We start from the raw sequence: 26,374 nt of genomic DNA, 5'->3' as shown, positions 1-26,374 counted from the left end.
TTCCGGGAGAGCAGCGGCAGCGTCGTGGACGAGAAGTGGAGAAGATGGGCTGTGGATTTCCGGGAGAGAAGCGGCAGAGTCGTCGAAGCGTAATCGAGGAAGTGGCCTGCGGGTTCGATGGGTTTGTTGCCATTTGTTTTGCCTTTAGTGTACATCACCGAATTTCTTCTTGACATAATAAGGCTTATGTGTATTAAAACCCTTAGCCTTTGGGGTCAGCAGAAGGTTTTCTTTATTAGCCTTAGCCTTTCGCTTTGGACTTGCCTTGGAAATGGCTCCTGCCTTTCACTTTTTCTGCGTGACAGGCACGGCAGAGGCGAGTGGCTTCCTGCGTCTGTAGCATCGGGGTTGATCCATGGAAGCAGATGGCACAATGCAGTTTCTGGACAAGGTAAAGTTCAGATACAGATCATCGAGTGGTGGGCTACTGTATGCAAAGTGTGTAACCTTTTATGCATGGCGATGAGGTACAGGTGTTAAAAGTGGGCGTACTCTAATGTGAGTCATTAACGTATAAATACAACATCCATTTTGTGGATTCACTGCACATTGAATACACATCGACTAAACATCGAATATACATTCTTGTGCTTGTATTTCTTTCTACTCGCAGCAATGCCTGTTAAAAAGATTTCAAAGGATCTCAGCATGAGAATTAAGGAGATGTACACAAGCTGACAACGAATTGCAGATATCCAACGCTTGTTAGCTGCTTCTGGCCTCGTTGTGCCATCAACCACCGTGTGCTATCATGCACACGGAAAAACCAAACAACGCACGAGGACACGAACGGTAACTAACGCGTAAGTATATTTATATAACTATATAATACAGTATATCTATTATTGTTATATTGCTGCATTAATATAACTATATGTATAGATCTATCTAATTTTATAGTTATTTCGGTATATCTTTATAACTACAGTATATCTATTATCAGTGGTCGACAAATCACCAAAAAATCTACTCACCGAACAAAAAAATCTACTCGCCACCTAGTACCACAGGTGTGCTGCTTGGGCCAATAGGAGCTCGCCACGATGTTAAATCCACTCGCCCGGGGCGTGCAGATGTATAGGTTTGTTGAACACTGTCTATTATTGTTTATATTGCTGCATATTAATATAACGATATAGTATAGATCTATCTAATTTTATTTCGGTATATTTATATAACTACAGTATATAATACAGTATATCTATTATTGTTTATATTGCTGCATCATTCATTGTTTACTGTAAATGATGTGCTGTACTTGTGGCCTACTGCACTGTAACTTACCGGATTGTTGTTTTTCTGTACACTGTAGGGAGACAACTCTTTTGGTCGACAAAATAAGTGAAGAGAATGATGAGAAGAGTGCCTTAAGGGTCAAATACACTCTGCTGCAAAATCACAATCTCACTGTATCCGAGACCAGCATAAAGAAGATGAGACGCAGAATTGGATGGAAATATGGACGTGTGTGGTTAGTACTGGACAGTACAGGAGGTTAAAGTGTTGTTTAAGAAACTGTACTGTACCTATAAAATTATTCCTTGTCATTACAGAGCATACCCTATGATAAGGGACGTTAACAAGATCAAGAGAGTGGTCCAGGCCCAGGCATGGATCGACAGTGGAGAAACTTTCCAGGATTGCATCTTCACTGACGAGTCTACTGTATCGCTGGAGAGATTTGCCACCTTTGCATTCCACAAAAAAGGTCGCATATCTATAAAGCCGCGTTCAAAACACCCAATGATGCATGTGTGGGGTGCCATCTCTAGGCGTGGACCAGGATGCATTGTTATCTTTGAAGGTAAAATAAGTCACACGCTTTTGCCTTAAGCACTGAACTATACTAGTGTGCAGTTTTTTGAGCACTTTTCTTTTCTTGTTATTGGAATCATGAAAAAAGCTTTTTTCCAAGAGCAAATTGTGCCTGAGATTGTGAGTTCCCAGATGGTCCCCGTTTCTACCAGGACAATGATCCGAAGCACACCACGTCAACAGCGTATATTCTTGAGCGCAGTATCAACTGGGTGAAGACGCCAGCGGAGTAAGTGCGGTAACCGTGTCTCATTTTTTTCCACTGTTTTTACTGTGTATCTCTTTAACTAATTGTCCATTTTTTCCCCCTCCCTCCAATGACAGATCGCCAGACATGAATCCTATCGAAATGGTCTGGCATCAGCTGAAGGATCATATCCGAAAAGTCGTGAAACCCTCCAAAAAGGATGAGTTGGCGCAAGGCATAATGAGTTTTGGAACGATGTACTCACCGTGGAACGATGCAATAAATATATTGACCATATTGCGACTGTGTTGCCCATTGTGATCAAGCGTAATGGGCAAGCATCAGGAAGGTAGTATGGTATAGTACTGTACTGTAGTATTGTAAGTACAGTATGATACAGGTAAGTATGGCACAGATTTTTTCTTTCCTGAGAGAGCAGCTCTAGCCATCTGGTTACAAAGTACAGTATTTAACAGTAGTCACAGTATACAGTAGTTCCAGTATAGACTAGTTTTACAGTACTAACTGCAAACTGTAGTCCAATATGGAGTAGCTATACAGTACACAATGTCATAATATGCACCTAACTGCATTCATTTTTTCTTTTCTTGTCTTTTTAGAGAGAAAAAGGATGGACTGGGGTAGAGGGGGGGAATCATGTGTAAAGTTTGTGAACTGTGTGTACAGTTATGTGTATCTAAACTACAGTCATGATTCACACAAAACCTCCCCTCTCTCAATGAACTACACAGAATGAGGAAGAAGATAAAGACGGAAAATTTTATATTATTATATATATTATTAATTAATATTATTATTAATGTGCACTATTCATGATTATCCACCGTCTCTCAATTTTCAACTGACAGAAGAACTGAATAAAGACTGCATTTTGTATTATTCATGATTATTTGTATATTTGTATTTTTTGTTCCTGATAAAATAAAATAAATATTTCTTTACATTCATGATAATCATAATCATTGACAACCCCCCCCCCCCTACACCAAAGAAAAAGAAAGAATGACAAAAAGTGGTAACTTACTGCATCAAAACATGAATCAGATTATGGTTTTTTTAACTCTCAATTTCACAGTGCTGTGCAAATCAGATTTACATATCAAATTCGAGAAGGGATTATCACAAGCGTTACCGTAAACAAAGCCTCAAAGGGTGGGGGGGGGGTGGATGGGTGAGTCATGTGCAGTAATCATCAGCTAGCTCCCTTCCCAAAGAGGATTACAGAGAGGTGTGCTATGTTACTCCCTTCCCAAAGAGGATTACACACAGGCGCAGAAAGGTGATGCTCGGCTAGGGACGATTAAAAGCACAATGACAAGCTTTAGAAATGGAATGGTTCTGGAGAGGTGTCGATAAGAGGTTCAAATCCTTGAGCGAGCCCTGTGTGTGTCTGCGGGGGGAGGGGTGTACAGGCTAAAGCTGCATGAAGGATTAGCTGTACTGTAGTTCAAAGACATGACATATTTTCAACAGGCAGGTCATCATAATAATTTGATCCCCACACCCCCAAATACATTAAAAAAAAAAACACAAATCAACCATGTGCAGTCAAACGCACAGTGTCGCAGTCAAAAGCTACAGCACAGATTGAATATCGTAATATCAAGATGGTTTAGGCAGGCTTGTGGAGAAAATAAAAATAAAAAATGACGATATACCAAATAAGTATACATGGGAAGGATATTGATACAGGGATTAATCCGATTGCCAATTCTTGGAGTCAGGAAGGAATTAATTTTTCCCCTTAATGGGGTTTTTTGTTTGCCTTCCTCTGGATCAAAAAGTAAGTATAGATATAGGATAAAGTATCTGTTGTCTAAATTTAGCATAGGTTGAACTTGATGGACGGAAGTCTTTTTTCAACCTCATCTACTATGTAACTATGAAACCAGAAAGACACATTCAAAGGAATGGTGTACTGTACTGTAGATAAGATAAGAAGTTGAAATTCTGCAGTGCAGTAAATTAGCCTGTGTGTGCAGGGGCGAGCGAGGGGAGAGCGCTGTATACACCGAAATGTGATACTGTTACAGTACCTGCCTATGCATTTCAACAATGTTCAAATGAGAAATACAGCACTGCACATGCATGTATAAATATGCAAATTTACAATTACTGCACGCGCACACACAGACTATGTACTGACGTAGATTGAACTGCTAAAGTATTAGACTTTGAAGACAACAGCTCGCGAACGTCCCCCTGAGTTTTTAGACGGTATTGCAGTATTGCAGACAGCGCTAATAAAATGCTAATATTACGAGCGCTAAAATACCGGAACATATTCCGGCAAAAAAAAAATACTGCATCTGCCCGCGGTTATCAGAGTTGCGCACTAGGATAAAGGCGGCCGCCACTGTACACACATACATACATTTCAGAGCCGGTAGCGGCGCGAAAGATGATTTTCTTCATCTTCGCCGCCGTCTATCGGCTCTCCGCTCCCTGCCGTGCGTGCACGCGGCCCTTCTATAGAAAGGCTGACTGACGTCAGACAACTAAAATTCTGCACGCGCGCACGGCACTATAGAACGTGCCTTACACAAAACGTGCGCGTCGGCTATCACCATTACGGGCACGTGTGGGGACCGCCTACAAAAGGCAGCAACTATTTCGCAGGGCTATGAGCTGCCCGTCTCCTGCCCCAGCCTGAGAGAGACTGCTGCCGAGATACACGGACTGTGAAAGTTTCCCGTTCTAGGTTTTCTAGGTATTACCGTTCATTCGCTATTAATTAACCTCCTTTTAAATACAACAGCTACTAGAGAGAGTTTATGAAATAGCGGTTTGCGGATTGCCCATCGATATACACAATACCACACCGCTTACCAACTCTCAGACTGATTCTAACACACCACACTACCTATATTTTAAAATACCTTACAGTATCTGTTTCTTTTAGTGTGACATGTTCTGGTGCTACACTATACACACTGCAAACTCTACTAAGGTAATATAGTTTCCTATTTAAGAAACTAGGTGCCTAATTACTCCTGCACACACTCTCACTCTGTAGAAGTCACAGACTTCCTTATATGTACATTAACAGCTGGCTCTTCATACAGAACCCTAATTGGTTGATAGTGCAGTCAGAGTGCTCTGGGAATCAACAACTGGCTGCATAACATTTGATAATTGGCCAGGTCAATGTAATTAGAGCCATACACCATCAGATCAACAACTGGCTGCATAACAACCTTCAACACTGGACAATTAGCAAGGTTAGTGTTATTATAGCCACATATCAATTTGCATTATTAACACTTCCCCTGGAGTTCACCCTACTGAGTACCTACTCATTTGCAGTGGAGTTCACCTAACTGGGTATACATAGAGACTGGTTAATCGTTAGCATCTCAACCCAGTTACTGTCTTCCTAAGATATTCTGGTATAGCTACTACGCTTAAACTCCTGAACGGTGGCAATTGTGGAGTTATATTGACCTTCCCCCCTGGTACATAAGGGGCTGCACACCTAAATTTGAGAGACAGGACTCACACAGAAGTGTACCGAGCACTGGCACCTGCTGTCCCCTCCCCTTGGGGGAGTGGGGGTGACTACCTTGCCTCTGGCTCTATTAGGGAGTCAGGGAAGAGCTGGGACTGCCTTTGGTGCCCTAGGGCAGGGGTGGACGTCTAGGGACCATCCTAAGTTTGAAGACCATTTGACTGTGAATGCAAATACCGGTTATGCAGTGTATGCAGAGGAGGAGAGATATAATAAACTGTTCCTGTTCAACTATACTCCTGCCTGGTGTGCAATCTATCAGTGGGGAGTAGTGCAAGTTCTCCTGCAGGGATTGCCTTCATCTTCCTGAAGCCTGCAAGGGATGTAGGCGCTGACATCCATGAGCTAAAGAGCAAGTATCTACCGCAGAAGCCTGTTCTGATGTCCCCACTAGCACCTGCAGATGACTCAGCATCCTGTTAGTCAGCAGGTATTCAGCACTACACACCTGGTAACAGGGGAATCTCCCAGAGAGTGGGGGAAACACTGTTCCACAAGATTACAGAAACTATATGTGGCAGGGTCTCCCTCTGGGCTCCCCTTAGTCCCCTCACCTCCGCTGCGGACAGGAGCGCTGCGGGGGTGGCACGGCTGCTGGCGGAGGAGTGCCATATAGGCAAAGAGGGTTGCAGGCTATCAGGCAAGGCAACCAGGTTGCCGGATGTCCGCGGCGCACCCGGCTAGCGGGGGCCACCATCTTGCACGCAGTTGCGCATGCGCAGGACCAGCAGCAGAACGGCAGCCATTACAGGGGATCGCGCATGGGCAGGGATGTCCCTAGTAGCGGCGTCCATTACGTGAAGGGCTCTGCGAGGACTACAAGTCCCATCATGCTTAGGGGCTGCAGCAGCACATGAGCAGGCTCAGCCAATAGGACTGCAACATTCCATACTCACAGAATTTATACATTTGGCACGCTGTGAGCCATGCCAGTCAGAGCTGGGACAAGAAAGAGGTAGGTTGTGTGTGCAGGTGTCAGTGGCACCTGCACTAAACCAGATACCCCCTGTTAGGCCCCAGCTAGGCCCCAACTCCCTTCAGCTTGTGGTTGCTGCAGGGACAGGCCCATAGTCAGGGACACTGCCCCTGTAGCATTAAAGTGAGGGACACAGCCAGAATGCGGCAGCATCCTGGCCTCAGGTGATCTGGGACCAGATCATCCATCGGTGCTACAGAGACTATTAAAGGTGATATCATCCATGAGGGAACCACCCCATCTGCATCACCGGCATCATCTGCGCACCCGGGTGTGGACACAGCCAGAAGGTACCTCATGTCACCAAGTGCACCAACCATACATGGGGTAAGGGGGCAGCGCTATCACACACACGTGGGAGGGTGAGTGACTCTATGGACACCAGGGTGGTGTGTGCTCAGAGGCACCGTAGTACTTGGGGAGGTACACCCATTGAGGTTGAGGACATGTGCAGGGGACCACAGTGAAGGGGTACGTTTTGGAGTGTTAGAATTATTAGTCTGTGCAGTAAAACGGTTATACCTATACCAGTGTGTTTTGTTGCATGGGGTTCCTGTAATGGGATAATTCCACCCAGTAGAATCCCGAACAGGTGGAGGCGCTACCGATCACCAACTCAGGTACACCCCAGGTTCCCAGCATCGGAGGCTCAGGTTTCCTGTGAGCCACAGGTATCGCACCGCACCACACACACACTGTAGCACCAAATCTCCCAGGGGGTGGGGGAAAGTGCGCTACATACTGTATAGTATTTTTAATAAAAGTCTACATTCTGTGAAACATCAGGTAGGTGCTGAATAATATAGGTCTGTTGATTATCAACTAAAGGGGTTATCTATACAAGTATATTATCTTAAAATCTAGGGCAACACTTTTTCTTTGATAAATCTGGTGCTGTTTTCGAGCTGATTTTCAGCCAGGTAACTGAGATAAAATCATTACAGTATATATTAAAATTCTCATGTATTGTGCTCTGAAGGGCATCAATCGTTTCCCCCCCCCCCCCCCATATTTTATACCATGCCTCCCACATTCCTATTTCCAGCCAGGTAGATATTTACAGCCTTACAGGGAAACATGCAGGTATGTGCAGTTCTGCATGTCACTTCAGAGACTGGAACAGGTTTGACACACTTTGATGTATTCTTTAAAAAATGACTATTAATCTTTAACATAGCAAATATTTGCATGATAACCCTTGTGTCTTGGGGATAGCATTATCTGATTGGACGGTTACATAGCCTCTGTTTTATTTGCCTATGAGGAAATGTTTTGCATTAGAGTTTCAATATGACTGTACATTTTCTCTCTGCTTTCATTTCACTTGCTTCATTCAAGCTCTTGTTCTTCTTTTAACTTTATGTTGCTGATTCTGATGTTCCTTAGGATTATCTAAAGTTCACAGCTTCCCTTACCAGAGAGACATACAGATTGGACTTAAAGCACAATGCCAACAATAACAACTGTTGACTTTTTTGCATTGCTGATATTTTACTTTGTTTGCTGCAAAGCACCTGAAACAACAACGTCCGAGATCACGTGTTTTGAGGTAAGGTTCAGTTGTTCTCGTTTCGACTGTATTAAGAGCACATATATTGCTATAAATTACATCAGTAAAATATATACTTAATGTACAGTAAGTCAACTTAGTGATTGTTCATGTTATACCTTATGTATGAGGAACTATACAACTAGTGATTGGGAATTCTAATCTGAACGTACTTTTCATAATTTAGAGCTCGGTTCAGGTTTCTGGACTGTAACACTTAAAAATGAAGGGATATATTTCTAGGACACACTGGTATATACAGTAATATGAGCATTTTCATTTGTGCAGTACACTCGATAGGTCATTTGATTGCAGGTTGAAGTACAGGCAGCCCTCAGTTATCCGACACAATGCGTTACTCAAAATGGTGTTGGATAGCAAAATGTCTTAAAGCGAAACACGTTTTCCCATAGGAACACTGTTTAAATGAAAGGTTCCGTTCCTGAAGGCCTTTTTAACACTAAAATACACCAAATATTTTACGCAGGCAATAAGATATGCAGCACACACATAAATTATATAGTGTATATACTGTATTATATATATGTACTAGCTGATATACCTGGCGTTGCCCGTGATTTACCCCCCTTCACAGCTTCCTGGCCCCCACATCAGTGTCCCCCGCCTTGCACATCACATCACTCTCCGCCCCTTGCACCTCACATGACTCTCCCCCCCTTGCACCTCACATTACTGCCCCCCCTGCATCACCCCCAGCCCCCACCACATCACCCCCCGGCCCCCACCACAGACTGTCACACACACACACACACACACACACACACAGTGTCACACACACACACACAGACAGGAGTAAGAGGCACTGTAACACACACACAGTGTAACACACACACAGTGTAACACACACACAGTTTCCCACACACACACACACACACACACAGTGTCACACACACACAGTGTCCCCCCCCACACACAGTGTCACACACAGTGACACACACACACAGTAACACACACACACACACAGTGACACACACACACACACGTCACCTCTCCTTCCGTCCGCTGCCATCTTACTCCGCGAGGGAGGAAGGGGGTCCTTCCGGGCGCCGCCATCTCAGGCGCCGCGTGTCCACTGCCTGTTGGAGCACCGGGGAGGAGGTGAGTGGAGCACCGGGGGGAGGTGAGTGGAGCACCGGGGGGGAGGTGAGCGGAGCACCGGGGGGGAGCAGAGCGGAGCACCAGGGGGGAGCAGAGCGGAGCACCAGGGGGGAGCAGAGCGGAGCACCGGGGGGGGAGAGCTGAGCGGAGCTCCGGGGGGGAGAGCTGAGCGGAGCACCAGGGGGGAGCTGACACGGGGAGAGGAGAGCATGGGGGCGCGCGGCGCGTGCTTGAGAGCCATGGGGGGGTGTCCCGGGCGCTCGCTCCGCTCCCCCGCTGACTGTAGCGGTGCCGGGGTCGGGGGGTGGAAGCGGGGGAAACAGGGAGACACGGGGAGAGGAGGAGGTGCGCGCGGGTCACGATGACTTGGAGGGTGTGTGTGTGTGTGTGTGTGTGTGTGTGTGTGTGTCCTCACTCTGCCTCAGGCCAATGAGAGGAGCGGGGGCGGGCGGCCCAAGGGACCAATGAGATTTCCCCTAGGGACACAGGAAGATGCAGACAGGCATACAGTGCTTTCACTAATATATAATAAGATATATATATTATAACATAATAAATAATAAATTATATAGTGTATATACTGTATTATATATATATAATATAACATAATATATAAAATAATATAATAATATAGTATATTATATAGTATAATATAATATTATATAATATATATATATTATAAACACAAACAACTTTGCAAAGCGTCGTAAGAGCGTTGGCCCCCCGAAAATATTGCACCCCCCAGTTTGCGCACCACCTCAAAATGACCCTAAATCTAATTAGAAAATGCTAAATACCAGATATTACAAAGCTTAATGCGCCCCTTTTTAAATAGTTAAAATTAGAAGACACTTCAAAAGCAAATATTGCAGTTTATTCCGAAAATAGTTGATGTGTAAAAAGCTTTGCAAAATGTATAAATCTACTTTAAAGATTGTACTTCTCAAATAAATGTGTTCATTTTACAGAATATATTTTCTGTGAATAGACACTTCTCAGTTAAGAAAGTTCTAAAATTAGTTTGAGGTTTTTGTTCTAGTTCAGATTTTCTTTGGTCTTTTCTTTTGTCGTCAGACATACCAGAAGAACAGGAAAAACTAGTCTTTCTGCTTCCCAGAAATGTTTGCCTCACTGTTTCTCATGTCATTTTCACATATTTTTAAGGTCTTGTCATATTTTATTTGTTGCCGACTACTAGAGAGGGCCGTGGAAAACCCTCACTTAGCTACAGTATAAGAAATAACCACTGTTTGCTGTGTATATCTGATGGTTTTTGTTTTACTGTCATTCAGAAATAATCTGCTGTATGTGTAACATATGGTACTGTATGTAATAGTAGAAGTCACTATCAAAGGTAACTTAGGGTTAACTTTGATTAGTTTGCCCATCTTTAATCTACAGTCTCTATCGTCCTCTTACCAAACACACTTCATTATAAGGATTTATTTTCCGCAGTATTAGAAAATCGCATTTTTTTATCCTCCGTTTTCTATCTCAGTAAACATTTTTGTTCCTCTTTTGCAGAGAAAAATCCTCATTACATTCATTTCTATGTGTTTTTTTTTTTTTTTTATTCGCGGCTCAAGGAAATTTACTCAATATGGAGGATTTGTCCTTTGTTTTCTAATTCTGTGGATTTTATTTTTCTGCAGCTCAAGGATAAGCTGTTTTCTACCAATTAAACTAGGTTTTGTTTGCAGCCAAGAAAAAGAATTCTTCATAATTTTTTTATCTAGCACTGAGAGTACAGATGTAGCAGACGTTATCACATGATTTTGCGTTACCTCTATCACGAGGTTTACAGTACAATTTGCATAATCAGCATTCAATAGAACTGCGTGTTGCGAAATCAAGTATAGCCATGGCTGGTCCATACTATCTTTCTGTCCTCCTGTCGCGTAAGCCCTAGTAGCTACAGGCAGTGACAGGCTACCCTGGGGGGTTTATCCCCCCTCACGCAGCCTCCCTGAGTGGCAGGAGAGGTGGTGACACTGGGTCTATATGCAGCCAATCATGGTGCAGACCCTGTGCCCACTCCTTTTGCAGTAGAGAGAATGCCTTCCAAATTATAGAGTCAGTGCCTTCCCACCCAGGGAAGGGAGAGGAGCTCAGCCCCTCCTGAGGCTGATCTTGAACCAAGATCTGTGCATAGCACAAGGCCTAAACATTATCTGCTGGCCAGCACCATCCAAGGGCCTGAAACCCCTACTCTACTATATGCAACGCTGGTATACCATCTGCAGTGGCTGATTCAAATAAAGATCCCATTTATATACTTCTGGCTAAGTCGCAGTCTATTGGACAGAAGTACTGTATACAGTAGGAGAAAAGAACTGTCATGGTAGGGACTTTCTGCAGCTCTGCTGTAGCCTACAGTGACTGGAGGCGCTGTCACTGAATGAAAAGAACCTGAGGATCACCTCCTAAAGCCTGTCCTTTTCCCCACAATATTGCGGAAGCTCATCTCTCCTGCACCCTCACACGTAACCAGCACCACACGTTCCTGTAGCCTAGGCAAAATCTCCCAGAGGGGAGAGGGGGGGAGAGGGGAAGAGGGGTAGGAAACAGTGCTACAATTAGAATCTCCATAATAAATAAAAACACAATTTATTATGAATACTTTAAAAAACAAAATATGTATTGGTCAAATATCAACATTATAACTTTCTTCTATGATCTGTCTTCTGTAATCGGTATTAATTTACTTAGATTGTAAATCAGGGCAGGGACACCTTTTCCTAATGTTACTTTAATGTCTAAAGAGCTTTTCCCCATTATGTGTTATATTACTATGTCATGTGTATTACTGCGGTGAAGCACTATGTACATGGATGGCATTATATAAATGGAGACAGACATGCATTCCAATAAAGTGCATGGGAAAACTGCTCCATTTATTTAAATTGTGACAAGTCATAAATTGGTTAAACTGCAAGGATTCTGGCTAATGATGTGAAAACAATCACGTTATCTTCCTATATATCTTAAACATGTATGTTTCTGTAAAGTTAAACAAAATTAGTTTAGTGGGGTTCCACCTATATCTCAATGTTTAATTAAACTTTTGGCACATATGACATATTTACAGTAGTATGTTTTTAGACGTACTAAATCTGTGAAAGGTTTCATGTAGAAAAAAGCACTTTGGACTCGTCATTCCAAAATTCATGAACACATCATTGAACATATTTGAAAAAATGTTGGTAATTTTATTTCACTATTTATTTAACAATGACAATGGTTAAAAACAAACAGTATAGAATCAGAAAAACATCTCAAAGACCACTCTTTTGTCAATTTGGTTTTGGTTACAGATTCTGCATTGTGAAACTGCACTTAAGATAATAAAGGGCTTAACTTCCTGCTACCCACCCGAGAGACCTAACCACAAACCCCAGGGCAACTACTCCCTTCACCACCCCATCATTCAATAATAAACATTAAAATACAATACTGACACCAATACACCCATTTATTGCCAGTGTGGTTACCTATGCCCTCAATGGGAGCAAAGATAACCCCAATAGCAATGAATGGACACCCTACTAACCCCTACCCCCCTCACTACTCCCCCACACACACATACAGTACAGTAATGTGCATAATCCCTATTATCAAGATCTGGACAATAGCGCATTTGCCCATTAAAAATAAAACAGTACCTAACCAGCATACAGTAAATTAAAAATATACTTACCCCTGCCAGGATGAAGGCTGCCTTCGTCCTCATCTCCGTCCTCCGTGGGCAGCAACATTAAAATAAAAAAAAATAACTAAACCCTTAATTACCTTAGCGGTTAGTAACCGTTATAGTAATTAAGGAGTTAACCCACCAGCTACCCACCTTGGAGGCATAACCACCCTCCCCGGGCAACTACCTCCACCTCTTACCCCTCTACCCCATCACCACACATACAAATGGGCAAAAGTACAAGTAACCAAAAATGGCTAATAGCACGTTTGCCCATTTGTTTGCTAAACAAAAGACATACACAATAAAATAACATTGACATAACAGTGCCAATAAACCCATTGATTGTGACTGTGGTAAACCGTGCCCACAATTTGGGCATGGATTGCCACAATGGCAATGAATGGGTTACCTAAAAAAAATCAACAACCAAATAAAATACATTACAATGAAATAAAAACAAACATTTGATAAAAAATGCATTGCTTGTCACTTTGCTTATCTATACACTGCATAGATAAACACATTGCCAGTCAATGGGCATCCTAAAAAAAAACATAATTGCATAAAATACAGTCAATGTGTTTCATATCTTTGCCGAAAATGAAAAATCACCCTGCTCATCAAACTGCGGCACCAACTCTTGCCCCTTAATTACTATAGCGGTTAATAACTGCTAAGGTAATTAAGGGATTTGTGGCAAGTAGTTCACTTTTTTATTTTAATGTTACCGCCCATGTAAAATTCAGAGATCGTAAGTGAGGACGAGGTTTGCCTTCATCCTGGCAGATGTAACTACAACTTTAATTTATTATATGCTGACAGGGGAATATTTTATTTTTAATGGGCAAATGCGCTATTATACAGATCTGGATCATAGGGATTTTTCCCATTACTGTACTGTATGTGTTGGGGTAGGGGGTTGTTGGGGTTGATGGGGGTGGGTATTATGGTGCCTATACATTGCCGTTGGGGTTATCTTTGCTCCCATTGATGGCATAGGTAACCACACTGGCAATCAATGGGTATATTGGATAGTATTGGTTGTTGTATTGCATTTTAATGTTTTATGGGGGTAGTCGGGGTGGGTGAAGGTTGAAGTTGCCCAGGGTGGATGTTGATGCCTATCGGGTGGGCAGTGGCAGGGGTTAACCCCTTCATTACCCTAGCGGTAGTAACAGCTAAAGTAATTAAGTGGTAAACTCCTCCTGCAACCCTCCCGGTAGGCATAAACACCCACCATGGGCCAAATACCACCTTCACCCACCCCCCTCTACCCCAATAAACCGGGCACTGGTATTTAATCCCTTCATTACTTTAGCGGTTAGCTGCTAAGGTAATGAAGCTGCCTGTAAATGTATTCTTATTACATAGGATGGAAGCAGGGGATATCCGGAGCTGATATTAATGGGGGGCAGCTCCGGAGACACCTGGGTTCAATCTGATGTAGTAACACTATATTATTTTCTTCAGTCACATTGCGGGTCCCATCTCGCCACCCTTGAGGTGGCAAGATCAGAACTTGCGAGTTGCAGCCGCGATGTGCATATCAAAGCTACCTGAATTACTAGATTTCTCAAAAAATGACAGTTTGAGCATTTTTTGAGCTACTGCTCGGTTTAACATTTCAAGATTGTTACTGATCGGGAAGAATCAGTTTTCTAGCGAGTTAGGCATGTTATCGAAGCTTTCTGAATAGCTACACTTTCAAACTCGCTAGAAAAGTGCTCAAAACTGTCTATAAGTCACTTATCAAAGTTTACTGAATAGGCCCCTAAGTTTCTTTTTGCTAGATTTACTTAGGTGTGCAGTTTTCTTTCTTTCTAAAACATAGGACTTTCCATATTATGATGCATATTTATACAGCAATGTTTTATTTCTAAAAGGACATTCTTTGGCAGCACTCATTCTATTTTGTAGTGTTTGTGACTAAAGGGGTTTTTATTGTCTCTGTATTTTATTCACAGGTAATTGCCTACCAGAGTTACAGCTGTGAAGGGTTAGGACTGAAAGATATTCCTGAGAGCATTCCGCCTACAACAGAAATTCTGGATTTCAGTTTCAATTCTCTCGTTGCTCTTTACCATCCAACCTTCAGCCGACTAAGAAATCTTACGCATTTAGATTTAACAAGGTAGAGATTTTAAGACTTGTTCACATCGTTTGTGTGTGTCTTCTATTAACTTTTTTTACTGAGCCTTTTGCAACATTTTTCATATTAATTTTTGTTTACATAACACAAGTAGTCATTGATCCATGTTGCTAGTAATCGCATAGTCGAGCTTGCTGCCCTTCTCACATTTTTTCTCTGGTCTGACCTGATGCTTAAAACTGGTTCCCAGTGTTTTGCATGCCACCGATTTGTAGGTGTATTTTTGATTCATAGATGACATCTAAAGAAAACATCACTATATACTGTAGCTGTTCAAGTGCAATCGTTTGTTAACTTTACAGAATATCTAACTGTAGTACTAGGGCTTATCTGCAAACTTTAAAATCATTTTCCATAGAATACAGTACCAAGCAGCACAAGGTCTCTATCCAGAAATGGGACTTGAAATAACTGCTGCTTTTTAGTTACAGTTTCATCCAGTATGTTTTAACGTTCATTTCCCAATTCACAATACAGTACTTCTAATAAATTTGAAAATGTTGACCCGAAAGTCTAACTTCCAAACACGCTGTAATACATGGAGAAATGTACTAAATGCACTGCGTTGGTGAGAATCTAGTTTGAGAGCCATAACTTATTAAGAGAGGCGTGGGTAGTGATCCCAAACTTTCAGGGCTGATGTATAAAGTCTTAGAAAATAATACGGTTGACCACTTTCAATATATTTTTTGGCCAAAATGTGTTTCTAGTAAACCTATATAAATAATATTATACATACATTCCTTTGTATTTCTTCATAACAAAAAGCTAGAGGATGCAACTAATTCAGTATGTGATCAGGATGGAAAAGAGGCAATTTGTAAAGAATAAACATTTGGAGCACCTACGTGTCTCTGCTTGTTTTGTTTTTTTTGTTTTGTTTTTTTAGACACAGCCCAATTTATTTACTTTTTGTAGTTCTACAATGAAAGCAAATAAACTGCATTGGTTAATAAATGTGAGTTTGTTGCGCTACTAAAGCCCCAATTAATAATTAATCTCTTCTCATACACAAACCAGTCTGAGCGCAGGTGATATGGTTGACCCCTTAGTTGTAGAAAATGAACATCCAGCAGCTGATTATTTGAAAATCAATATCAGAAGTGGAGTGGACCTTTTGAAAGATATGGACCTGGGCAAGGGTATTCAATGCCCTTTGTGATCCTTTATTCCCTCATACCCCCTCCCTTCACAATCAACTGTCGGGAATATTTTATTTAAAAATATTATTCACCATCCTTTCCCTCTCCCCTCCCCCCATTCTCTCCCTCAGTTAAAATTCCTTACCTGGCTGTGGAGTAGAGTGGTTGCAGTGGTTGCAGATAGCAGAAATTGTTACTTGCATCCGGGTCAGACCACTGAGTTGGGCTCCGTCCCCGCCATCTTCTGCTGCAGCCGGTCAGCCACACGCTTCCTTCTCTCTCCCTATGGCCTCCTGCTGCCCTACCTTCCACTGCCATCAATCCCCCACACCTTGATAAGAGTTCAAAATCTGTTATACTTCCTCGTAAAACGTGTCTTTGTCTTCATCATTGCTGATTTCTGTTGGGGCGTAGACCCCAATAATGGTCGTTGGTATTTTACTGGCAAACAACACACAGAACCCCAGCAAGCTCATTTTAGGAACCCCTGAGCCCCCACAGAATATATATGTATATATATATGTCAAAAAGGAGAGCTACTGAGCGTGGCAAATGTATACAGCAATCAACAGAGAAGGGTCATTTAGTTTAACCTTTTGTCATATTGGATGTAGCATTGGGCTTCTCTGTCGCTTGTTGTATACATTTGCCACGCTCAGTAGCACTCCTTTTTGACACATATACAGATATATTTTGTGAGGGCTCAGCGGTTCCTAAAATGAGCTTGTTGGGGTTCTGTGTGTTGTTTGTTAACCAATTTTCAGCTGGTCTCAGCTGTTGGAGGTTAGTGGCTCCTCCTTCCCAGGGTTTAAGCTGGCCCTTCCCCACTTCCCAAGTCAGCAGGTCTTTTTCATTCTACTGGATATAGATCCAATGTTGGTCTTTCTCCCTCCTAATAGAGGTATATGAGAATTTGAATTCTAATAGAGGTATTTTAGTATTTTATCTGGTAGTGTTAGGACCTGCAAACTGGGTCTGCCTTGATGTGGCTTGCAGGCTTACGATGCTTTGGCCAAAGGGTTAAACTAAATGACCCTTTTTCAAGAATATATAAGTATTTAACTGTGTATTTTTGTCATATCGGCTGTAGCATTGGGCTTCTCTGTCGCTTGTTGTATTTTACTGGCAAGCTCTAATACAGCAATTTGGTTTGAAATCGGTTGGAAGCAGGTAACAAATTTCTTTAGACTAGATTTCAGCATGAAAGCTACGCCTCTGTTAAAACCATGGCCGCCGGAATAGTATAGGTGAGCCAAGTGGTCAGGTTTTAAGACAGTACGTTCCCCTTGTCCAGGGAGTCTGGCTTCGGAAATTGTGGCTATATCAATATTGAATTTGTCTAGTTCATCGGCTAATAGATCCATTTTGCCGGTTTGGCTGTCCGAACGGATATTCCAAGCAGTCTTTAGCGTTGAACATTTTTTTGCGTGTGGCTGGTAGCCCATTTTTCGAAGGGAGCCCAGCTACTCCCAACACATCTGTTTAGCCGTTTGCACTGGCCGTAAGAAAATTTTGTAATTGTCCTACCATTGGGTTCTTGGCTAATTTTCCGGTTCTGTCACCATGGGAACCAACACTCCCAATTTTTCTTCTTATCAAGGTGGGAATCATCAATAATTTGCGGGGAACTTAATGCACAGACAGGTTCTAGCCGACTCGGATGGGAAGAAACGCTCGGCCCATTTGGCTGTGGAAATATTAACGACAACAATCTCCGCTTATTGTCATTTGCTAGCTATAATAAAATGGTGTCGTGCAACACCTGGTTCCAATACCCTATATGTCACAGGTTAACTTGGTCTTCGAATAATGGAAGAGATCAAAACATGTTGGACTATTTTCTGATACATAAAAGGTTTCAGAGTGCGATACAAGATGTTCATATAATGCAAGGAGCTTCTATCGGGTCAGACCATCATTTAGTTCGAGCCAAATTCAAGCTTCACCGAAAAGCATATTATGTTACTCATCCCACACCCACATTAGACTACTCATACCTGGCCAACCCCACCAATCAAGCTCAATTCCAAATTCAATTACGCAACCGGTTTGCCCCACTCATAAATGAGGATATAAATGAAAACTGGAACTCCACTAAAACCCCCATCATAGAAACACTCAAGGAAATGTGCCCCATAAAGAAGAGAAATCAAACCATGGATTTCAGACAACGTTTTAAACTTAGTTGAAGAACGCGCTAAGATAAAGAACACCAATCACAAATATTATCTCTACCTCTACCTCGATAAATTAAACTCCAGCTTAAAGCGGACAAAGAAATATGGTGGAACTCAAAGGCACAAGAAATGGAATCGGCCAGCAGGAAGCATGACGTTCCGCTCCGACGAAGCTCCTATGAAGCTGGAGCAGAAATTTCAGGGCAACAACATCAAGCCTTAAGGATCAAAATGGTGCCCAAATAAAATTGCTTGAAGACAAACTAGAAAGGTGGAAGGAACATTTTAACCTGCTGCTCAACTGCCCGCACCCTGCAAATCAAGCCCAAAAGCTGATAGGAAATGTCGACTTAGAGTTTCCAAGCGATATAACCAACCACCCAACAAATGAGGAAGAAATTTGAACAGCAATCAAACACCTAAATAATAGGAAAGCACCCGGCATTGATGCCATCCCAGCAGAAGCTCTAAAACCGGGTGGAGACATAATCATGAATAATTTAAAAGGCCTATACAACATCTTTTGGAGCAAAACTGATGTGCCACAAGATTTCAAAGACGCAATAATCATGCCGATATATAAAAAAGGCGATCCAGCTAATTGCAAGACTTATAGGGGCATAAGCTTGCTATCAACATCTGCAAAGCTTTTGACTTCTATTATCCGGACCAGACTACTTAAACGCAGAGAATTGAACTGCAGGGAAGAACAGACTGGGTTTAGACCAGGAAGAGGGTGTACGGAGCAAATTTTCACACTCCGTCAAATAGCAGAAATATGACTCCGCTGCAAAAAAGATACCTTTATGGTATTTGTTGATTTCTCGTATTCTTTTGACAGTGTGGATCACCGATCACTATGGTGCGCCCTCAAGGCTGATACGGTACCACATGCCGCTCTCAATGTGCTAAGAGCTTTTTATGAAGGATGTACAAGCAGAGTCAAACGCATGGGCAACATATCCACGCCTTTCTTCATATCCATGGGAGTCAAACAAGGTTGCATAATATCGCCTATGTTATTCAATATTAGCATGGATTGGATTCTCAGAAAAACATTTAAAGACAGGCCTGGTGTACAAGTGGGAAGCAAGTTTTTTCTCACGGACCTTGGATATGCTAATGAAATCGTGTTCTTAGCGGATACAGCCCAAGAGGCACATGAAACTTTGAACGCGTTTCAAAGTTTCATGCAAGCCAATGCAAAGAAGCTCGGCTTATCCATAAATACGGAAAAGACGAAATACATATTAACCGGTACCCAACAGATTCAACTTCAACTGGATGGAAACCCAATCGAGCGAGTGGACTTATTTAAATACCTAGGATCTATTATTGATAGCCAAAGCATAGCAGCTACGAACGATATCAAAAGCTGCATCGGTAGCACCACTGCAGCGGTCGCCTCCTTAAAGAAATGCTTGTGGAACCAATAGGACGTGAACATTTTTACAAAAATGCAAATTTTTAAACGCCTCTATACGCACCATTTTAGTGTATGGCTCAGAAAAATGGACACTTCTCAAAAGCGATATGAATCTACTCGAACGATTCCAACTAAGGTGTCTATGTAACACACTCCATATTACGCTACTAGACCGATGGAAAAATGAAGATGTACGGTTAGCCTGTAAAAACAAATCCACAATCGACCAGTACATTAAGCGACAAAGACTTAGTTGGTTTGACCACGTCTGCCGAATGGACATCACCAGATTACCATACCAGTGCCTCAACACCACACGACCCATAGGCTGGAAAATGGGCCGAAATGCTCCAAAGAAAACGTGGTTGAACCAGGTGGCGCAAGATCTCAAACCGCTCCACTTCACAGTAGCCGAAGCCAAAAAAGGCGCCCTAAACCGAGATCAATGGCGAGGAATCACTAGAGATGTATTGAACATCCTGCCGCTTGCCTCTACAACGCATCGCTCTTTACCTTATAAAAGATGAAGCAATGTTGTTTAATCCCCCACACACTCCACCGCCCGCTTCCTTCTGCTCTGCACTTGCCCTTTACAGCCCCACATAAATGCGCCACCCTAGGCAACTGCCTAGTTCTCCTAGACCTAGCACCGCCCCTGATTAGGGCAGCTACAATTCAAGAAGACTTGTCTTGTCAGCTAAATACAAATGTGGGATCCCAAATCCAAAATCAATATTCCTCCGCATTTGTTACTGATAAATATGCATTTCTTAATCAGAGTTACAAACTCTAAAAAGAAATGCTCTTGTTCCAAGAGCAGGTTATTGTCACTATAGATAGTTGCTTCTGTGAATTCTTAAAGTCACAAAGGCAGGATCACTAGTAAAGATGAATAGCATGCAATATTATGGCATTGCAAAGGGTTTAGTCCAATTTATTAGTTTGATCATTGTTTTTATCAGTTTAAATTATGTTTCTTCCTTCCTTCCCTTTGCCCCACAATATGCTGCATTGTGAAATCATTCACAATGTTTACTTTGTAGGGTGGGTGAGAATAGATCTATATGAACAGCGGCATTCATATTTAGTACAGGTAATAACAGAAATGCTTTTAAGTCCACTGTCCATGGAAGGAAAAAAGGAGCTGTTAAACTTAATGGTGCAAATCCACAAATCCGACCAAAAAAAAAAAAAAACATTGTGTAAATAATGTAACAATCAAATTATGTTTCTTACACTGATCTAACCGTACTAAAAGCTAATATTTAACTTTTGTTTCAAATCGTCAGTAATTGTCAATCAAATATTTCCTTTACCATTAACCCACCTTGTCCTCATCAGAGTGCCAGTTTAGACAAAGGGAGGTGGAGAGAGGAGAGGCGTTTGCTGAGCAAACACTTGTTAAACACACATTGACATCAGACTGCTGCTTGCGACCCTCGTTTCTCCGACTAAAATGAATCTTTTCATTCTGTCCTTGCAGGATTTCTTCACAAATCCTTAGTTCTAATGAACTCTTGAAGCAGGGTACAATCCTTAGTTACGTTGGAATAGTCTCTGTACCGAACGCTGTATCTTAGATGAATCTTGTTACATGATGGAACTTTTAGATGGAACTGGCTGCACCGGACTTTTTAAAAACACCAAAAGCCTAACTGTATCATGTGCAGCCAATCTTTTGTGTGGGAACCAATCATCCCATCTATATCAGAGTTCTGCCAGACTCTAAAGAACCTGGCAGAGAGCTTCAGTATTGCAACTGAGCATGTGTGATAAGTGCCATCTTTCCCCATTTGTCATGTTAGCCCCCCTGCCAGCTCAGCGCCTGAAAGTCTGCCATTTGCCAGGATGCTTATTGAGATTCTCTTCCTTCATCTCTCTTTGTTAACAAAAGGTTAACAACCTACATCTCCTGGCCTTTGAAACTGGTCCTTTGAAGCTGAGAGGCAGGGTAGGTCCCTATGCAAATCCATACTAAATGACTTCCTTACTGTAATAAAAATATAACCCTTGGGGATTGTTAAAAATCATTTCCTTTTCCTCTTATTCAGAAAAACATTGTTACAATAACCCATATAATTAAAACATGATATGATCCTCGCCACCTTATCCCTGGTGGGAGGCAGTTGATACATGGTATTAATCTCACCCCCTTATCCCTGGGGGGAGAGACACAGGCATTTTTAATATATTTGCAGTATTATTACCCAGGTTGGGTTGCAGAGCTGACACTCTACAATTCCCAATCTGGTTCAGGGGCACCCAGCCGGGCCAGATACCTTTATTAATGGCCTGGGTACCCCTTCCCCATCACAAACACCATAGACCAGGTTGTTTCAGAATAACAGCTTACTCCCATTTTGTGAGAGCAACTGAATTGAGTGCTACAGGCCCATGGAAAGCTGTCCTCAACCAGTCAGGACAAGCTTCAAAAAATCATCTTTGTTAATTGTTTCATTGGCCTGTTAGTATATAAATGCTGAGACTGTAGGTTAAAAACATACCCAATAATTTACACGATACAAACTGATAATTGTACAGAAAATAATCTGAAACTTGACAAAAAATAAATAATGTAATTTATTTTTAGGGATCTTTGGGTATTTTCTTGCTCATACATACACTTTTTCACTAAACATTTTTTTAATTGTGCTTGAAAATAAATTTTTCTTGAAACGCTCTTTCATTCTGCTCTCAGACACTTTCCCTGCAAGCTAAGTTTCCAGAGCACAGGTATAGTTTTGTATGTAAGATGTATGTGTTTATAAATAAATAGAAGACATTTTCTATGAAATAATATATTTTATTGTCATTTTTATAGGTGCAACATTAATTGGGTTTTTGAAGATGCATTTAAAAGCAATCTGCAACTGAATACAATTGTATTAATTGGAAATCCAATCGTATACTTTGCAGAGACTGCATTTGCTGGACCAGTATCCTTAAAGCATCTCTTACTACAGCAAACATCTATAACTCACTCATCCTTTATTCCAATGAATAACTTGGGCGATTTGGAAACTTTGAGTTATGGAAGCAACATGATCTCCTCAATGCTGCTTCCAGACAATCTGCCTACAAAGAACTTGCGGACTCTGGATTTTCAACTAAATGGAATAGAAAAGATATCTGCAAAAGATGTAGAAATTCTTAAGAAGGTCAACAACTTGACTCTCAACATGAAGGGAAACAATATTAATTATATTGAACCAAAATCTTTCAATTCAATGAAATTCAATAGCTTTAATTTAGCAGGTTGTGGAGACTTGTCTGCACTTTTGGAAGGACTTTATGGTTTAACAACCAACATACTTAGACTTGGGACATTTAGAGACAGTAATAAAATGCAAATATCCCCAACCACATTACATGGTCTCTGCAATATTTCAGTTCAAGAAGTTAATTTACAGTATGTGCAATTCGATAACCTGGCAGCCTCATTCTTGTGCTTGACCAAGATTCAAAAATTAGATTTAACACATACCAACATTGATGATATTCCAGCAATTAACAGGGATAACTCTCTAAACGAACTCATTTTAAACAGTAATAGTTTCAATGATCTTTGTGATCTAAATTCAGACAGCTTTCCATTGCTTACACACCTTCATATACGAGGAAACACAGAAACCATGAATTTGGGAACAGGTTGCTTAAAAAATCTCTCAAAGCTGCAATATCTGGACTTAAGCCATAGTGGTGTTGCATCTACTTCCTGTTGCAGCACTCAGTTTAAAGGTCTTAGCAATTTGAGGCATCTCAATCTAAGCTACAACAGTGAGAACAATCTACTTGACTTGGCCTTTCCAGACAGTGAAAAGTTGGAAATCTTGGATTTTAGCCACACCCATCTTTTCATTAATGGATCTGTAGGCCCATTCAACAATTTGAGGTCCTTAAGGGTTTTGAACCTGTCACACAGCAATATTAATACCAGCAATGAGCACATCTTGGAGGGTCTGCAGAACCTCAGCTTCCTGAGCATGAAGGGAAGCACATTTCACAGTGGGATTATCAAAAATAACAATCTCTTTCTACACGCTCCAAATTTAGAAGTCTTGATCTTATCTTCCTGTGAATTAACAGCCATCGAGGAACAGGCATTTCACAAACTAAAGCAGTTGAATTATATGGACCTAAGTTACAACAAACTAACCATATTCAGCAGTAATGCATTTAGTGACTTAAGCCACATTTACTTAAATTTTGCTGGTAACATGGTCAAACTCATACCTTTTTATTTGGTACATAATGTATCTGGTAAAAGTATTATCAATTTAAGTCATAATCCGCTTGATTGTTCATGCTCCAACAACAAATTCATATCATGGTATAAGCAAAATAAGGACACATTTGAAGACCAAGACAATACTGTATGTGGGGCACCTACGTCATCAAGGGGTATAAAGCTGTCTAAAGTGACATTAAAATGTTTTTCTGCTCTTCAGATTAGTTTTATTGTTCTAGGAGCATTACTGATAATTATCTGTTTAATTCTGATTATCAGGAACTACTTCAAAAATAGGTATATTTTTATGTTGTAAATCTGCTAACCTTGCTACATAAATTGATCAGAAACCTATTACACTATTTGAAGGTTTTAGCAACGTCTATTAATACAACATAAGAAGTAATGTTCTTTAAAACAAACGTTCTGTATTCAAAGACAATATGTTAAACTGTTCATGCAATGTCTTTATACATAATGTATAACCCTGTTCACTTATTGTAACCATGTATTTGTCATAATAACTCTGTGCCCAGGACATACTTGAAAACCAGAGGTAACTCACCATATATTACTTCCTGGTAAGGCAGGTTTATAAATAAATAAAGTAGTGCTCCCCCAAAAAGAAAAGAGCAGCCGGGTTTGACGGCGCTGTGTTATGATGTCATGACATTACCAGGAAGTCTCCTTGCACCTGTTTGACGGGCGGTGTCTGATGGAGTCTATCGGATTGGACTAGCTGGAGAGAGGTGGGTGGGCGTTGTGTGGGTTCACTTGGTAGCTTTATAAGGGTTTGTGTGTCACTTTATCTGCATCCCTGAAGAAGGTGTTTGTACACTGAAACGTTGGATGGTTTGTGACTGTAATCAGTCAATAAAATGAACTTTTTATAAAATATTGCATTTCTTTTGGTGTGCTCAGTTACCCTTCTGTTCTTACTTCCTGGTAAAGCAATTTTATCAATAAATAAAGTAGCCCTCCCCAAAAAAGAAAAGAGCAGCCGGGCCACTTTGAGAAATAAAAAAAGTGTTTGTTTTTCGTAGAACAACTAATTAGCATGTTCGAAAAGAACGGGCCACATCAATAAATGTGTATATGCAAAATTGGGAAAAATATTACAATGATCCCTAGAGATATTTAAAGTATTCACAACTTTGTACATAGACATCTCTCTCTCCTGTTGTAGATTGTGTTCTAATGTAGTGAAGTGTAATGTAACGTGTTCCCTACACATGGCTGTAACATGCATTAACCCTGCATTTACTTTACCACCAGCAGAAATTAAACTTTTTGAAGATAATGTGCTATATGCCATTGTAGCTCTCTGCTTGATGGCAAATATTGCAGTCACCAGTACTTAGCGCCACACTACCTACAAAATCCTGTGTGTTTTGTTGTTTTTTTAATAAAAAACGTTGTGTAGTATTAGATAAAACTCACTGCATTTTTCCCCCACTCTTTATGCTCTTGCTAAGGATTTTTAAAAGTATTATGTTTCCTTGAGTTGTTATAGGAACCATGGAAGAACTTCCCTGTTTGATTTTCTAAAACATTGTTAGAAAAGCACACTTATCAGTGTATACCCTTGGGTAATAAGTGTAACGGGTATTTCCCCCACCCCCAATCGCAGAAATAGTGAGTGTGAAGGGGAACCTATATGTTACCAAAAGTGGCGCGTATACCTGCAGGTTCACAGGAGGCCTGAGCCTCCTCTGATGGGAACCTGGGGTGCTTCTCTGGAACGTTCTCGTCGGTCAGCGCCTCCACCTATGTAGGATTCTATAGGAATGTAGAATGGCCCTAACATAGAAACCCACCCAGAAACCACATACACCAGGGTTACGGCTAAAAGGTTTACTGGACAAGCAACACAACACAATAGTATCATATATAACAGTGCAACATCATCAGTATACACAACGATATATATGCCACCCTCTGCCACTAGCTGGCAGCTATAATCTTGCCCCTAACTGGGCTACACCTTCTTAGCCCCTAACTGGGCTATACCCGTACACCCCCTTCCCAACTCCGTGTCCAGAGAGTCCAAGCCCACCCAAGTGTGTGAACAGGCCTGTCACATGTGAGGAGCAAGGTAAAGTTGGTGAACGTGTGGAAGGCTCCGCACCTGGGTGTCTTCGCAAAGGGTCTACCGGCGCCGCTTGGTCCAGTTTTGATCTGTACGTCTGCGTGGGATGGGGTCCAGCCGGACGTTCCATCGTAAGGACAGTCTCTGGATCAGCAACACAGCTTACAGGAACATGCAGCAACACTATCACTGGTCCCTGCACTAAGGAACTGCACAGAGTCTCTCTCTCTTCCTGCAGTAAGGAACTGCACAGGTACTGTCACTAGGTCCTGCCTAGCACACAGCTGAAGGGGC

The 26,374-nt window shown here is 41.6% G+C and overlaps 1 protein-coding gene across 1 annotated transcript; it reads left to right on the top strand.

Moving 5' to 3' along the window:
- The first annotated feature begins 7,759 nt into the window (after window positions 1-7,759).
- CD180 (CD180 molecule) lies at window positions 7,760-25,352 on the top strand. The gene is made up of 3 exons (XM_075590474.1): window positions 7,760-8,056; window positions 14,834-15,000; window positions 22,585-25,352. Exons 1-3 carry the CDS (start codon window positions 7,955-7,957, stop codon window positions 24,305-24,307), a joined length of 1,992 nt encoding a protein of 663 aa, XP_075446589.1. The 5' UTR covers window positions 7,760-7,954; the 3' UTR covers window positions 24,308-25,352.
- The last annotated feature ends 1,022 nt before the right edge of the window (window positions 25,353-26,374 follow it).

The sequence above is a fragment of the Ascaphus truei genome, chromosome 1 (genome assembly GCF_040206685.1).
Source record: "Ascaphus truei isolate aAscTru1 chromosome 1, aAscTru1.hap1, whole genome shotgun sequence".
In the NCBI taxonomy this organism is placed as follows: Eukaryota; Metazoa; Chordata; class Amphibia; order Anura; family Ascaphidae; genus Ascaphus; species Ascaphus truei.
Note: the sequence above shows the minus strand (reverse complement) of the source record. Positions and strands in the feature narration are given on the sequence as shown.

Excerpts from the sequence above, each read along its gene's own strand:
- CD180 (XM_075590474.1), top strand. The coding sequence starts at position 7,955 with ATGCCAACAATAACAACTGTTGACTTTTTTGCATTGCTGATATTTTAC. Across the intron at positions 8,057-14,833 it reads CCGAGATCACGTGTTTTGAG|GTAATTGCCTACCAGAGTTA; the intron begins GTAAGGTTCAGT and ends TTTTATTCACAG. Across the intron at positions 15,001-22,584 it reads ACGCATTTAGATTTAACAAG|GTGCAACATTAATTGGGTTT; the intron begins GTAGAGATTTTA and ends TCATTTTTATAG.